Source organism: Odocoileus virginianus, chromosome 30, assembly GCF_023699985.2.
Source record: "Odocoileus virginianus isolate 20LAN1187 ecotype Illinois chromosome 30, Ovbor_1.2, whole genome shotgun sequence".
Classification (NCBI taxonomy): domain Eukaryota; kingdom Metazoa; phylum Chordata; class Mammalia; order Artiodactyla; family Cervidae; genus Odocoileus; species Odocoileus virginianus.
In genome coordinates this window covers 14,652,263-14,670,124 of record NC_069703.1, presented here as the reverse complement: position 1 = coordinate 14,670,124, position 17,862 = coordinate 14,652,263, and the positions used below count along the sequence as shown (strand labels likewise).

The window sequence follows — 17,862 nt, the reverse complement described above, 5'->3', positions numbered from 1 at the left end:
GAGGGCATGGAAACCCACTCCAGTATTCTTGCCTGTAGAATCCCATGGAGAGAGGAACCTGGTGGGCTACAGTCCATTGGGTTGCAAAGAGTCAGATATGACTGAAGCGACTTAGCATGCAAGGTAAAGTTAGTAACTTTTTTCACTTATTACTACAAATGAGATGATATCCAATTATGTCATTGAGTCATAACCTTTAAGCCCAAAAAGACTTGATGGCAATCTGTTTGTTCACACTCATTAATAACTAAAATTAAGAAAGTATGGTATGATTGCATGACCAGAGCAAGGTCACACAGCTAGTTAATGACTGAGTTGGTACTAGAATCTATGGCATAAGTTACATATCTAGATCCTGGTTAAAAGGGGAAGGAGTAGTTAAGTTGTTCCAGACTACAGAGAATTCTAAAATTTTCTCTAACCCCTTTGAAGATTGAGAAAGGCTTCCCTGGTAGCTCAGCTGGTAAAGAATCTGCCTGCAATGCAGGAGACCTCACTTTGATTTCTGGGTGAGGAAGATCTCCTGGAGAAGGGATAGGCTACCCACTCCAGTATTCTTCAGCTTCCCTTGTGGTTCAGCTGCTAAAGAATCACCTGCAATTCTGGAGACCTGGGTTCAATCCCTGGGTTGGGAAGATCCCCTGGAGAAGGGAAAGGCTAATCACTCCAGTATTCTGGCCTGGAGAATTCCATGGACTATATAGTCGATGGGGGTCGCACAGAGTTGGACACGACTCGGCGACTTTCACTTTCACCAAGCATGTATGAGTGCCACCTAGTGGATAAACTGAAAATATAATCTCACACGCTAGCAAAGTAATGCTCAAAATTCTGCAAACCAGGCTTCAACAGTACGTGAACCGTGAACTTCCAGATGTTCAAGCTGGATGTAGAAAAGGCAGAGAAACCAGAGATCAAATGGCTAACATCCGCTGGATGATCGAAAAAGCAAGAGAATTTCAGAAAAACATCTACTTCTGCTTTATTTACTACGCCAAAGCCTTTGACATTGTGGATCACAACAAACTGTGGAAAACTTCTTAAAGAGATGGAAACACCAGACCACCTGACATACCTCCTGAGAAATCTGTACGCAGGTCAAGAAGCAACCGTTAGAACTGGACATGGAACAACAGAATGGTTCCAAATAGGGAAAGGAGTATGTCAAGGTTGTATATTGTCACCCTGCTTATATAACTTATATGCAGAATACATCATGCAAAATGCTGGGCTGGATGAAGCACAAGCTGGAATCAATAGCCTCAGATATGCAGATGACACCACCCTTATGGCAGAAAACAAAAAAGAACCAAAGAACCTCTTGATGAAAGTGAAAGAGGAGAGTGAAAAAGTTGGCTTAAAACTCAACATTCAGAAAACTAAGATCATGGCATCTGTTCCCATCATTTCATGGCAAATAGATGGGGAAACAGTGGAAACAGTGAGAGACTTTATTATTTTGGGCTCCAAAATCACTGCAGATGGTGACTGCAGCCACGAAATTAAAAGATGCTTGCTCCTTGAAAGAAAAGTTATGACCAACCTAGACAGCATACTAAAAAGCAGAGACATTACTTAGTCAAGGTCCATCTACTCAAAGCTATGGTTTTTCCAGTGGTCGTGTATGGATGTGAGAGTTGGACTGAAAAGAAAGCCGAACACCGAAGAATTGTTGCTTTTGAACTGTGGTGTTGGAGAAAAGTCTTGAGAGTCCCTTGGACTGCAAGGAGATCCAAACAGTCCACCCTAAAGGAAATCAGTTCTGAATATTCATTGGAAGGACTGATGCTGAAGCTGAAACTCCAATACTCTGGCCACCTGATGCAAAGAACTGACTCGTTGGAAAAGATTCTGATGCTGGGAAAGATTGAAGGCAGGAGGAGAAGGGGATGACAGAGGATGAGATGGTTGGATGGCATCACTGACTCAGTGGACATGAGTTTGATTAGGCTTTGGAGTTGATGATGGACAGGCAAGCCTGGTGTGCTGCAGTCCATGGAGTTGCAAAGAGTCGGACACGACTGAGCAACTGAATTGAACTGAACTGATAAGTTCCTCTGTTTAAAGAATGAGTTCTGGACATTCAGCCTGTAGTAACAGAAGGAAGTACTCTGAAACAAAAGGATCCCAAAGTGTGTGATCTGCCTCATCTGTTTGGCCCTTTGCAATTACATACACCTTCCCAACTTGCCAGGACCCCACCAATCATCCTTAGGTGATGCTGGCTGCTGGATATTTCTCACCTTTTCTTCTCGTAGCCACTGTCCTAGACTCTTGGTAGCCAGCCAGTGGTGGTAGTCATCACTATAATTTAGCACCAGCAAACCTGCAACCTAGGAAGACAGGCAGTCAGTTTTGGAAAGTGATCACAAAATGCTATCCAACTCTTGTAACTTGAGTCAGCTCAGATTTTTTATTACCTACCAATAAAATGCTCAAAATTTTGGAGACTTGAAGAACAAAATATGATTTAAAAAAAATTTTTTTAAGATATATAGTCACTACCTTAATTTTCATGTGGGGGACAGTCTTACCTGGTTTGCCAAATCAGGAGGCTAAACTAGATCTCCCTTCTCAGCACCCTGTATACATTTTTGAATAGTTTATATGGTTTATATCCCCATGATAGTAACCAAATTTACATTGAATAGGAAATTTTCATTGTATTTACTTTTACTTTTAGGCTGGCATACAAGTTATCTTTTATTTATCTCCCATAGAGAGTAAGATTTAAAAGATAAATAACTGATACAGAGTTGATTGTTAAAATCCTTTTAAAAACTGATTCAACACAAATTCTTGTAGCATTGCTGTTATCTGAACTCATAACAACATTTTTCCAAATGAAGTCACATTTCATCCACAGCATTAAGAATGAATACAAAGTGCCCTGAGAAATGAAATTCAGAATGCTAAAACTTATTCTCATATACCTAGGAATGAGATTGAGACTATAAATTTAATTATTTTTACTACAGGACAGAGGCCGAAACTTTGTCCAGCCTAGGTTCTTAAAATAAATCAACTATACTTTTTAAATAGTCATCACTGGTACTACCTTAATTCCATCAGATTCCAAATATTTGCTGAGTCCCAGTTCATCCAGCGCAGCAGTGTCAGGCACTCCACCATTCCCAACAATAGGATTGGCCATGGTAAGAATCTGCCCCTTGTAAGCAGGGTCAGTAAGAGCTTCCGCATACCTGAGTAAAGATACCAAAAAATTACCAACAAATTCTTGATTTGTATACTTGATCTAATTTATTCTGATTCTGTATACATAATCTGATTTATTTGACCCTTGAAAATTAAAGAACATGAGAACAAAATCTTACAAGCTTGTCTCTAGATTTTGCCAAACTTAGGGAAATTTTACAGTAAAATATGGAAACATATCCCATGATATTACTGATATGAAAAGACTGTTAAGTACTATGGCATATTCTTATTTAATTTTCTATTCCCTCAGTTTCTTAAATTTTTAATACCTTGAAAAATTCTTCATAAGATATTAATCTTTTAAGTTAATCTATTTATTTTAATTGTAGGCTAATTACTTCACAATATTGTAGTGGTTTTTGCCATACATTAGCATGAATCAGCCATGGGTGCGCGTGTGTCCCCTATCCCAAAATTGCTCTATTTACTGTTTGCAGGTATTTTAATTCCCAAAGATTCCCCAAGTACCAGATATGAGTGAGTCCAAACTGATATTTACTACTGATGGATGACAGTTTTGCCAAAATATTAACTGTCAAAAGTTGAAAAGTCTTTTTATCTTTTAGCATACTGGAGAACATACTGATTACATCAATGGTGGCTGTCTGGGCATATATGTTTGTTAAAATTTATTGAATATTTTAAACATTATTTTTTATGAAAAAATCAATAATATTTATTTTAAAATACTTTAGTTATAGAGAGGTATACATTTGATAATTATCAAGTTATTATTGATAGTATATGTTTGATTTTTTAATAGAATAAAATGAATGCCACAAAAATTGATCAAAAGCATTTCTGTCTTCTAAATTAAAAGATTCCAAGTAACTATTTTAAAGTAAGGATATGGAATTAAAAGTAAATACAGAGGGCTTTATTTTAAAGTATAAGGAGGGAAAAAATAAGAATGCATGTATTCTTCTTTCTGTTTTATATATAAATAAAATTACATATAAAATGTTTATTCTTAATAATATGAAATATTATTCAAGATCTATCTATAGCTATTCCATATTTTGAAATACACTGCAATGAGATTTTTTCCACTCTCCTACATTTTTACTTCCCACAGAATGAGTTAAACCTAATCTTTCTTATAGATTACTATTGAAAGTGAATTTAGGTGCTGAGGGGGACAGAATGACAACCTCAAAACCAATGAAGTTCAGCTCTGGCAGCAGTCAACATGAATTCTTCTACCCCCACCCAGACTAACTCCTCCCAGAACTCCCTTGTCAACAGAATTGTCTCTCAGCTCAGCAAACTCTTAGGTGACAAAGGTGCTGTGATATTTACACATACCCACACCCCCATCAGCTAATTTCTCAAATGCCTCTGACCTGTCAGGAACTAATAATTTTTTAAACCAAGGCTTACACAATATATAAATGTGTTTCTTGCAGATGAAAAACAAAATAACTCCCTTAATTATCAACCACCTTACTGGGTGAGCCACCCAATGAAGGAAAGCAGCATTTCTCAATGGAAAATAGGATCTGTGGACTAACCTTATTAATGAATGCCTTTTTCTACATGAAAAAAAAAGCCTTTAATTAATTTAATTTTACTTCCTTTCTTCTTTCTTTCCATAAAAGAACCGGCTGCTCCTTTTAAACATAAGCTTACAATGCTCTCTCCAGTAAATGAATAAATACAGCTTGTCTTAGAGAACTGCAGTGTTGGAAGCAAATTAATCCATCAGGTCCTGTTTGACTTTTGTGATGTGACAAGATTTATTACCCGTAATCTATCACAGAGAAGAAAACTCTAGTGCCCTCCATCATTCTGATCTATATTAAACAGTTGTTTGTTGGCAGGTATATTAACACAGCTAGTAATTAGTGCTGTCGAAAGGCTTAAATAATTGCCTGGTGAAGCAAAACTTTGCAAACAGTTTTCATACTCTGTAATTTAATGTTCTCACCAGTGGAACTATTTTAAAAATCATCTAATATTCTTTATTTCAAACAGGGAACTAAGAGTTTAGTGAAGAATGTACATTAATGATATAATGGAAGCTTGGTCAATCAGTATCTTCAATATCAGTTAACCCAATGCCTCCTTGTCTTTATAAGGTAAGGTTAACTGAATTTCCCTAAAGAATTCATCAGCTATTTTACAGTTTAGTCTTTTGAATCTCTAATGGATACCTTTGAAACCACCTAATTTTTTAAGACATAATTTTTAAATCCCCAGCTATAAATTACTAGCTGATCCAATTCCCTCACTCTTTACATATGGAAAGTAAGACTTAGAAAGCCTGAGTGATTTTCACAATGTCACATTATCAGTTACCATTAGCACTGAGACCAGAACTTCGGCCTCCTGGTTGCCAGGTGAACATTTATTGGCTAGATAAAAGCAGCTGCATAATTTCTGTAGCAACTCTTACCTTCAGTGATGTATGTATATTAGCAGATCTTAAATACTAAATTCAGTCTCACTTGATAAATTTTGAAAATATCAGATCTATGTACCAGGTCTCCCATGGATTACCTTAAGATAATAAATATCTCTTATCTCACCTTTCTTAATAGAGTGCAAAATTACAAAATAGCTAAAGACTTTCTAAGCTCTTTGTGTGTGTGCTAAGTTGCTTCAGTCGTGTCCCATTCTTCGTGACCCTATAGAATATAGCCCACTAGGTTCCTCTGTCCATGGGATTCTCCAGGCAAGAATACTGAAGTGGGTTGCCATGCCCTCCTCAAGGGGATCTTCCCAACCCAGAGATTGAACCAGCGTCTCTTATGTCTCCTGCATTAGCAGGCACGTTCTTTACCACTACCACCACCTGAGAAGCCCCTTAGCTTCTTAAAGTAGTTCATATTAGAAGTGCAAAGCTGATTCTTCACTTCACTAATGGAGTGGCACTAGAGTGCACTATCCACCCTTTTCCTTGCTTCAATTTTCACCTTAAACCAGATTGGTGCTGATCCCTTGCCTTTCAGAAGCTACTCGGTAATATCAACATAACTTGTGTCTTTGTACCCTAAGTTTCTAGAATTAACTTTGTTCTTTTTTACTAGGGGAACACCAGTGTCTGTATTCTCTTTCATCTACAGCCACAGGGAGGAGTTGGTGTCCAAGTTTCAAGCTGTGTACAAGCGCAAGGCAACTTCAGGATAAGGTGTAGTGTGATAATGATGATTCGATGATTTCAACTTCCCACCATATCATCCAGCTATTCCTCTATATCAAAGAAGAAGAAAGTCTTGGAAGAGAAGCATTACTCACCCTGCCAGGCCAGTATTAAAAACCACTTCACCAGCAACAGAGGATGGATGGCCAAAGGAGTAACCTTTCATCTTAGTTCCATCTTCCAGGACAATATGTGCTGTCTGTGCCTAAAGAAACAGATGTGTGAATCTTAGTAGAATACAAAATATAAAGCACAACTAGCTGAAAAAAAAAATCCAAAATTACAACATGCAAATGTATTAAATAGATGCACAGTATATTTGATAAAAACCATACTCTCTAGATTCGAAGTTGATATCCTATTACTGACCACTTTTCTTCAAATGTATGGCTCTTCTCACTGGCAGCTGTTTTGTTTTGCTTGAAAGAGGAACTGAAGCATATCAATACTTTGTCTATCCTCAGTGCACTTGCAGAATTATTGATAACCCAGAAATACTTCAATTTAGCTGAAATGCTATGTGTCTGTCTTTTCCCTCTTGGTATTCCCTAGCTTTGCTCAAGTATAACTTAAGAGAAATAACACTGTGAATTGTACCATATAGCTCTTCAGTATTCTGAGGCTTAGAACTAGAAGGGATATTCAAGGTTTTCTATCAAACTATAATCCACAGATCTCTTGCGTTTGATGAACTTATCTCAAGTGCTGCCCCTTCCCTGAGCTTTAGGATCATAAAGAAACTAAAACTTTACTGTTCTATGAATACTGATGCAAAAGCAAGCACTGTGGAACATCTGAAAATACATCACATTTTGCTTTCTAGTAGAATTAATTATATCCAGGATGCTTCCCTGGTAGCTCAGTAGTAAAGAATCTGCCTGCCAATGCAGGAGATGCAAGTTCAAAAATGGCAACCCACTCCACTATTCTTGCCTGGAGAATCCCATGGGCAGAGGAGCCTGGTGGGCTGCAGTCCATGGGGTCTCAAAAGAGTTCAGACACAACTTAGCCACAGGAGCTATCTTCATTGTGGTGCCTGGGCCTCTCACTGTGGGGGTTTCTCTTGTGGAGCACAGTCTCTAGGGCACTCAGGCTTTGGAGTTATAACACACAGGCTCAGAAGTTGCAGCTCCCCCGATCCAGAGCCCAGGCTCAGTAGTGGCCCATGGGCTTCGTTGCTCCACAACACGTGGGATCTTCCCAGGCCAGAGATTGAAGTCGTGTCTTCTGCATTGGCAGATGGATTCTTTACCACTGAGCCACCAGGGAAGCTCCCAACATTTTGATTTTATTAAAAGTAAATTATAAAGGAAAACATCTCAGCCATAATTAAGTAAATTTGAGACTAAATTGATATTTTATTGTATTCAGTGTAATTTTTAAGACAGAGAATGGCATTATGATTATATTTTTAAGAATTTTCATTTTTTAAGATATATACTGAAATACTTAAGGATAGACTAGTATCACATCTGAGATTTCTTCAAGTAATCAGAAGTTGGGGGAATGAATAGAGATATGAATGAAACAAATTTGGCCATGAGTTGAAATCACTTAAGTAAGGACGATCACGATGCTATTCTCTCTTCAAGGGTGAAATGCAGCCATCAAAGATAGAAATACACTAATTCTCTCCTTTCCTTTCCTCACATTTTTAGCTCTGGATCCTATGGTGTCGAATCCTTTTCTGTCCTACCACTCACCTCCAGCCTTACCACACACACATACACACACACCAACCTTGGTATACAACAGGAACACAATACATGATTTCTAGACCTCTGTTTCTATGTTCTTCTAGTTTAACAAAGTGTACTCAGCTTTTCAAGTGTTAAAATGGTAAAACCTCATTATTTTTCTGTTGTAAACTTCTCTTTAGAAATACAATGCCTCCTTTAGTTGCAAAATACACAAGTTCATTTCAGAAAGTTGGACAAAGTGCTATCTGGCACATTTTATATGTGTTTGTATCAGTGTGTGTATGAGTCTCCATGAGCAGAGTTAACCAAAAGTATGTTATCCTTCACCTAATTTATCAAATAATCTTTGAGGCAAAGTTTTATATCTACAACCTTGGAACCAGTGTTCAAGATCTCAAGCTTGACATTACCTTTAAATAGTCATGATTTACCTTCTCAGCCACTAAACTAAAAAGTTTTTGAAATTAGCACAGAGGAAAGCACAATAAGTAATTAATGTATGTAATTAATTAATGTAATTAATGCATGATAACAAGACTTCCCTAACTGACACTGGCTTAACACATAGTTACTCAGTCTGAATTCTGTTTCTATCTGGGAAATCATCTTTGCATGTCACTTCTAATAATATGATTTTCTTATTTTACATTTTAATTTATCAACCATTCTTTATTTGTAATTCAGGACAGAGGCTGATGATTTCAGGAAGCAAAAGTGATATTGTTCAGTTCATTTCCAAAGAATACTACAAGTTAATCAAATGTCTAAGGTGGTGGTTCTCGGTAGGGGTAAATTTATTGGGAAAATGTCCTCGGTATCTCTGATGTATTTCAGCAGATGAAAATCTTCGTTTCAAGTCATGGAAATACACTGTCAAAAACTGATTTCTACTGAAAGTATTATTTTCTGTTCTTGAGGAAGTCATGTGTAGCCAAATGCTTTCATAAAATGGAGGTAAATCAGGAAACATTTACCTCCTGATATTTTTTTAAAATAATATTTAACTTTCTTAGAACCTAAAATAACTGTACTTAGTTGGCAAAACTTGGCACATGAACTGAAAATTTCAGTTGTCATATATGCCAATTTATCTACTGTACTCAGTTGTACCTGCCTAAAATAATACCTCTGTTTATATTTTTCCCTTTGCTTTTCTTTATCCTCTTATCTGCCAACAAAGGTCCATCTAGTCAGAGCTATGGTTTTTCCAGTAGTCATGTATGAATATGAAGGTTGGACTATAAAGAAAGCTGAGCACCAAAGAATTGATGCTTTTGAGCTGTGGTGTTGGAGAAGACTCTTGAGAGTCCCTTTGACTGCAAGGAGATCCAACCAATCCTTTCTAAAGGAAATCAGTCTTGAATATTCATTGGAAAGACTGATGCTGAAGCTGAAACTCCAATACTTTGGCCACCTGATGTGAAGAACTGACTCATTTGAAAAGACCCTGTTGCTGGGAAAGATTAAAGGCAGGAGGTGAAGGGGACGACAGATGATGAGATGGTTGGGTGGTATTACCAACTCGATGGACATGAGTTTGAGTAGGCTCTGGGAGTTGGTGATGGACAGGCAAGCCTGGCCTGCTGCAGTCCATGGGGTCACAGAGTCAGACATGACTGAGCAACTGAACTGAACTGCTCCTTTTCTCCAATAAGAATTTCAAATTCTTTGATCCACCTGATACCATCTAATTATTTTAAAGAAAGGTAAAAATTAGCTTAAGCAATCTAACTCTTGTTAGCCTATTCCTACAATTCTACTTGGTATTTCTCTTCTTCTCTCCATGGGACTATTTTCTACTTTGCATTCCGTCTTTTAAAGATATATTTGAGGAGACATTTATTGTTGCCTTAAATAGTCCCTGAGGTTGTGTTCAATATGTCTTTTTGCCCCTATAATTACATTTTCTGTTCTTTTTTGCAGCTTTTATTGATCTTCCAGTCTCTTTTCCACTGCACATTATACTGTTACAAGTCTTCTGTCTACTGCCTGTACTACCCTTTATATTCCACTTAACTACATTGGCCTCTGATGAGTTTCAAATGATAGGCACCAACTGACTTATCTATGAATCGCTGGAGATACTCTGAACAAAGAGCTATTATTTGGAATCCCCTCTTCTAGCTAACAGGTCCCCAAATGCTATTTCTTTCCAACGAGTCTGAAAGAAATCACTGTTACCATCGAAGGATATTTTAGTTGCCTCAGACCTAGTAGAAAAATGTGCATAGTCTAGGATTTAGACTATGATCATTTAAATGCATATTACCAGAGCACTTTTGTAGTTTGAATGCTAAAAGTGCAAAGGAAGCCTTAATGAAGAGAAGTCTATACACTCATAGAATGTCAGGAAAAGTAACCAAAAACTATATAAATATAAGTTCTATAAAATAAATGACCTCTATCATGGTATGGTCCCTAACTGTTTAATAAAAAAAATGCATATGCCAATAAAATAGTTTAGATTTTCAGGTCACATTATTTAGCTCCTACCATGTGCCAAGTACCATGCTGGGCTCTGAAGATACACAGATAAATGTCCTCAGTCCCCCTCCCATTCAGTTTAGTAAAAAGGCCATATATGTGCTCGGATGGTAAAATAGAGGAAACTTCAAGAAGAATACCTCTGAAACACCTGGAAATACAAAGATAAAAATACATCCTCTCCATTCAGAGATTTCTCTTTAATAAAATAATTCACCCTTTCCTTCCCATTCATGATTTCAGTTATTGTTGTTCAGTCTCTAAATAATGTATGACTCTTGGCAATCCCATGGACTGCAGCACACCAGGCTTCCCTGCCCTTCATCATCTCCCAGAGTTTGTTCAAACTCATGTCCATTGTGTCAATGATACCATTCAACCATCATCCTCTGTTGCCCTCTTCTCTTCCTGCCCTCAATGTTTCCCAGCATCAGGGTCTTTTCCAATGTGTTGACTCTTCACATCAAGTGGCCAAAGTATTGAAGCTTCAGCTTCAGCATCAGTCCTTCCAATGAATGTTATTCCTTTAGGTTAATTTCCTTTAGGATTGATTGGCTTAATTTTTTTGCAGCCCAATGATTTCAGTAATAAAAATTAAAATTTTAAGAAGAAAACATCAAATTTTGAATCTAAAGTTTAAAGATTCCTTCAAGTCCTTACTCAAAGTCATTCATCTTCTTGGCAAGACCTATTTAAAATTGCAATATGCCTAAATGTCCATTGATAGAGGAATGGACAAAGAAGATGAAGTACATATATGTAATGGAATATTACTCAGTCATAAAAAGGAATAAAATAATGCCATCTACAGTGACATGGATAGACCTAAAGATTGTCATACTGAGTGAAGTAAGTCAGATAAAGATGAATATTATATGATATTGCTTATATGTGGAATCTTTAAAAAAAAAGTGGTACAAATAAACCTATTTACAAAACAGAATTAGAGACACAGATGTAGAAGACAAATTTGTGTTTACAGAGGAGTGTTAAGGAGAGGGGAATAAACTGAGAGGTTGGGAGTGACACATACACGCTGCTAGATATAAAATAGATAACTAGTAAGAACTTGCTATATAGCACAGGGAACTCTACTAAATGCTGTATGGGAATAGAACTAAAAAAGAGTGGAAATAAATGGCAATAGGCCCCTCAGCACTCTATTTCCTTAGCCTACTCTTTCTTCACAGCACTCATTGCCTTCTAACATATCGTCCGGTGTCTTCTTTAAAACAACTGTCTTATCCCACTAGAAAGTGAACTTCATGTGGGCAGAGGATTTGGTTAGCTTTGTTCACTGATGTGCCTGCCTCCAGGACCAACATCAGTGCCTGGTACAGAGTAGACACTCATTCAAATTTTGTTGGATGAATAAAGCATCACTAAGTGACTATCTCAAGACAATATTATCTTAAAAATACTGAAAAGCATGATTATACATTCAGTTTTAGTTTGTTCTAGATATAAATTTTAAAATAACAAATATCTGTTTTGAGTCACTTTTTCACAACAGCGCCTTAAGTGTAGTCAACTTGGAGGTGTTATGGTGGGGAAGAGATGTGACTGGCATTGAGGGAGAAAGGTTAGTGAATAGTTATCCCAGGATATGCATACTGAGTGAGTATGCTGCATGTGAGTGTTCAAATACACCTTATGCAGAGTTAAATATTATGGCAATTTAAAACAAAAGGATCATTTACATCAATTTAATAAGGATTTCACAAGAAATAGGCTGAAGTGCCTGAATTATATGACAGACTATTTCAGTCCCTTTCTCACTTTGAAAATATAGGGAAAAAAATGAGAATGCTATCCTTACCCAGTGTATCCTAAAATATAGGAGTATAGAAAGAAAATCCTGTATTCTACCTAGGTTTAGAATAGCTTATACAATTGAATTTTGCAGAAACATCTTTCTCATATTATTCTCACATATTTTTGCCATAGCAAACTCAAGTGAAAGGTCTAAGTCAAATTCAGAGAGATCAAAAGTTACTTTGAACATTGAAATCTATTAACTTTTTAATCATCAAAATTGGTTGAATTAGCACGGACTAAGATTGACCCTTGGAAGGAAGATTGATCCCTGGAAGGAACCCTTGGAAGGAAGGTTATGACCAACCTAGACAACATATTAAAAAGCAGAGACATTACTTTGTCAATAAAGGCCCATCTAGTCAAGGCTATGGTTTTTCCAGTGGTCATGTATGGATGTGAAAGTTGGACTATAAAGAAAGCTGAGCACTGAAGAATTGATGCTTTTGAACTGTGGTGTTGGAGAAGACTCTTGAGAGTCCCTTGAACTGCAAGAAGATCCAACCAGTCCATCCTAAAGGAGCTCAGTCCTGAGCTCCATTGGAAGGACTGATGTTGAAGCTGAAAATCCAATACTTTGGCCACCTGATGCGAAGAGCTGACTCATTTGAAAAGACCCTGATGCTGGGAAAGATTGAGGGCAGGAGGAGAAGGGGACGACAGAGAATGAGCTGGTTGGATTGCATCACTGACTCAATGGACATGGGTTTGGGTGGACTCCAGGAATTGGTGATGGATAGGGAGGCCTGGCGTGCTGCGGTTCATGGGTTCGCAAAGAGTTGGACACAATTGAGAGACTAAATTGAACTGAAGATTGATCCAGTTCACTTTGAAATTTGGGTCTGCTGCTTCTCTCTAGGTTGATCACTACAGGGCAATAAAGCAGACAATAAATTCTAAGGTGAGTTTAATCTGACTCCCTCTCAGTGGAATTGAGAAGGATTTTGCTCAGTTTGCCTTCACTAGACACAAAGAACAACTTTTCTCTTTCCAAAATATGAATATGTGTATAAACATTATTGTCAGATGACTACTTTGGGTTTTTTTTTCCTTTCATTTTACTTTTATCTCTGATTTGGAACAAACAGCCTCAGTTCTTTAAAATGTCCTGCAGCTCTTCTTTTCACATTTTCTCCTCTGGGTCTCTTACTAAAATTCCAGTAACTTTTCTCAGTAAAACCTTCTTGTAAATTAAATTCCACTTATGACAGGACCCACTTAGTGGCTTAATTTTAACTGGGTACTCATTTTCTTTATAGTCTAATTCTTCGTCACTATTTAAGTGCATATGAAATTATAAGAATATTCTTCAACTCTCAAGATCATAGCCAATTAGAAAAATTTAACTTTTAATTCATTATCTAATTTTAGATCTAAGTGCCTCGGAGTCAAAGAACTAGTTAGATGTCATTAATATTATCTTTTATTCATATTGACTCAACCAATTTGACATAAAATACTGAAATATAACTAAGAAGTTTCAGGTTCTACTGATACTCATTTTCAACTTAGAAGTTAAGAGATATTTAAACTGCTTTAGCTAATCAAATGTAAATCAATCCTTGACTCAGTGTTATTTATCAACCCAAATATTCATAGTCCACTAAAGATAATAATAAGAACCTTATGACAAGGGGCAGCAGAAACATTAAGCTTCTATCTGAAAATCTCCTTTCAATAAGGTCAAGCACATTGTGCTTGGCAAATGCTCAGATCATAGATTTTGAGAGATAAAATAATTATACATGGCATATATACATATATATGTATAATCTATTGCTGCTAAGTCACTTCAGTCGTGTCCGACTCTGTGTGACCCCATAGATGGCAGCCCACCAGGCTCCCCCATCCCTGAGATTCTCCAGGAAAGAATACTGGAGTGGGTTACCATTTCCTTCTCCAATGCATGAAAGGGAAAGTGAAGTCGCTCAGTTATGTCCGACTCTCAGTGACCCCATGGACTGCAGCCCACCAGGCTCCCCCATCTCTGGGATTTTCCAGGCAAGAGTACTGGAGTGGGGTGCAATTGTCTTCTCCGTGGTATAATCTATTACTAGTCCCTAAATAACTATTACCCAAATCTGCTTACATACTCCTAATCTAGATTGTAAATCAGCTTAAAAAGACATTTCCACATAAGAGTAGAGTTTAACTTTTCATCCAACTAGAGAGAAATTATTTTAAGTATAAAGAGGGCATACTTCTGAAGAAAAGCAGTGAGAAGAGCAGATGCATGGGGAAAAAAATTTTTTAAATAAAATAAAATTCATAGACTAAATCACTCCTGTTCCCTAGCACTATTATTCCTGCCCTAAGCAGCCCTACCCATTAGGAAATGTTTGAAATTGTGCTCTGGTGTAAGGGAAGAAGGGGTATAAATGGGGTTGGGCTGGAGAGAGCAGTTTTGATCATCTCTTTCACCTTCCATTATCTGGCTTTCTCCTTCCCTTCCATACCCTGCCTGTTAAAATATGGATTTTACTCATTTGGGGGTTTTGTTTGTATGTTTGTTTGCTTAGTTGGGTTTTGGTTTGATCAACTGTTGCATACTAAAAGCCAACTCTGCAGAGCTCTTGGAGACTGTTAGAGAAGCAAGCCTTGAAGACCAATGGGAGTAATGACTCCTGGATGCCCAGGTACTTACCCACATTCCTGCCACATATCCTCTCTTCCTTCCACATACCCAAATTCTGCCTCCTGCTAGAAACAAGCTAATCATCTTTGGATATTAACTGAACAGGCATTGAAGGACTTGTCACTTTTAAAGTAAAGGTTAAGTAAAAACTGGGCTTCCCAGGTCTCAGTAGTTAAAGAATCTGCCTGCAAAGCAGGATATGCAGGAGATTCAGGTTCAGTCCCTGAGTTAGGAAAATCTCCTGGAGGAGGGCATGGCAACCCACTCCAGTATTTTTGCCTGAAGAATCCCATGGACAGAGAAGCCTGGTGGGCTACAGTCCATAAGGTCGCAAAGAGTCGGACACAACTGTAGCGACTGAGCACACACACAAGCTAAGTAAAATGTGGCACTTAAATTTTATTGCACTATATCCAAGTATATGACTAATTTCTCCAATAAGATAATGGTCAACACTAGACAACATCAAGGAGACAGACCCTGCCTTTTCAAATGTCCAACACAGTATCACTGGCACATAACACAGCATATGGCACACAGTGGGTAACTGGGGAAGCCATTTGGCACCTCTGTGAATTCATACTGTGGCCAGTGATGTTAACTTTCAGGGACTTTTGAAAGATCATTTAACCCCAGGTCCACAAGGGAGAGTAACAGGTGTGATTGGTGACTTTGGAAAATGGAATTGAGCAAGACTGGTTCAACTCTTCTCAATAATTTTTTCAAAGAAACCTATTTACAGTTGCATATCAATGTGAGAAATCTGCAACTGTGAGTGAATACATTTGTTTCCGGGAATGGGGCCTCTAAGAAGTCCATTTGGTTACAGATCTAGGCCCTGTTTTCCAAATAGCTTTAACAGTAATCAAGCTGATATTCAGATCTCTATGTCTTTGGATGCTCTGTTTTGTTTCTGAAGTGCTCCTAAATTTAAAGGTTGAGGAGAAGGTATGATTAATTATCACTGCTAGAATCCTACTTGTTGTAAATACCTAGCAAATACTGACTGGTTGAATGAATGTATGAATGAATGAATGGCCATCAGGTGGCAAAGATGCTGCATAATTCTACTTTTGTTTCTCTGAGACATAACTGACTTGCAAATTGCACTTTTGCTATGCTCCAGTTGTATTTTAACTATTCCTCTTAGGCTTTACTCACAAATGTGAGAAGCAATGGGAAATTTTTAGCTATATTTAGTTCTATGTGATTTATTTCCTGGGAAACTAGTTAAGGGAATACAGATCACCTCCTTCAACAGTATTTTTTCTTCCATAGTTTACCAATAGAGATGTAAGTGGTACAGCAATTCCTTTTGATAAAACCATTACATCATAATTAAACTTTATTCACACTAAAATTACTTCAGTCAGAAAAGCTACTAATTATTTAGCAGACTACAGCTAAATTACTAAATAGTTAAGTCAGTGAAAGAGGAAAGGTTTCAACATGAAATAATAAAAGTTTACACTCTCTTAACTTACGTGTATCTCCCCTATTATTTCTTTTCATACTTAAAATATTAAACATTCATTTTTTTCACTTTATTTTTGGTATAATATGTACTTATAACCACAATTTAGAATTAAATTTAATTGGTTTATTTTTGGTTGAGCTCATTTCTAAAACAAGTTTTCTAATTCAATATTTTTCTAGTAGTGATTAGTCTTACAAATCTTTCAAACCCAAAGACATTAAGTGTATAGTAAGATATTAGCGTTACAATTTCTCTCCCTTTGGCATCTTTTTCTTAATATTTCTTGGGAATAAAACTCAAATCACATCTGGAATATAAAATTACTTAAATAATCATTGTTCTAATTAAAAATAATTCCACTAGTGATGAAAATGCAAAATAGTACAGCCACTGTGGAAAACAGTACATAGTTTCCTTAAAAAAATTAAAACTGGAAATATTTGATCCAGTGATCCTACTTCTGGATATTTATCCAAAGAATTGAAATCAGGACCTCAAAAAGATATCAGCACTCCAATGTTCATCACAATAGTCAAGATATGGAAACAACCTAAACATCTATCTAGGATGAATGGGTAAAGAAAATGTCACATACATGAACTATGATATATTACTCAGCCTTTAAAAAGGAAGGAAATTCTGCCATATATGACAATACAAATGACCCTTGAGGATATTATGTTAAGTGAAATAAGCCAGCCACAGAAGGACAAATACTGCATAGTTTTATTTACCTGATAAAATGAGAATAAAAAAGGAATTCAATCATAAGCTGTAGTTAAACTTACTTATAAGAATTTTAATTCAAAACTGCCATGGATAAGCCACAACATAACCAGATCAACCCAGAGTTACCTATCTATATAAGTTTGTAAGTCATTAGAGTGAAATGTCAAGTCATTAATTACATCTTATAATCTGAAAAGAATAAGCAGATTTTGAGAACTATTCACACTGATTCCAGGCCCTTGAATTCTCAAGCTCTCAAGACTAAGACCACTGGTATGATAAACGTGGATATGCTCCTCTCAGTCCTCCTCTAGGAAGGACCTGCTACCCTGCTGCCAGGAGTGAGGTCAGTGGATGGTCACCAGGGTCTACCTTCTTGCAGGATCTACCTCAGTTGCAGAGGGCTGCCTTGACCTTCCTGAAGTGAAAGTCATTCAGTCATGTTCAACTCTTTGCGACCCCATGGACTATACAGTCCATGGGATTCTCTAGGCCAGAATACTGCAGTGGGTAGCCTTTCCCTTCTCCAGGGGATCTTCCCAACCCAAGGGTCAAATCCAGGTCCCCCTTAATTACCTTCGTAGAGTAGCCCATATCCACAGCAGGCAGAGATATAAAGGCCAGAGCCCAACATGAGAAACACTGAAGGACCAGACTTCCC

General features: G+C 37.2%; 1 protein-coding gene across 1 annotated transcript in view; it reads right to left on the bottom strand.

Annotated features, from left to right (window-relative positions):
• CPS1 (carbamoyl-phosphate synthase 1) overlaps positions 1-17,862 on the bottom strand; it is a 143,912-nt gene that overhangs the window by 109,673 nt on the left and 16,377 nt on the right. Inside the window, exons 2-4 of the mRNA XM_070458598.1 lie at positions 6,457-6,566; positions 3,059-3,203; positions 2,244-2,333 (exon numbers count right to left, since the gene is read on the bottom strand). Of these exons, the coding sequence (XP_070314699.1) occupies positions 2,244-2,333; positions 3,059-3,203; positions 6,457-6,566 (345 nt within the window). The remainder of the gene's footprint in view (positions 1-2,243; positions 2,334-3,058; positions 3,204-6,456; positions 6,567-17,862) is intronic.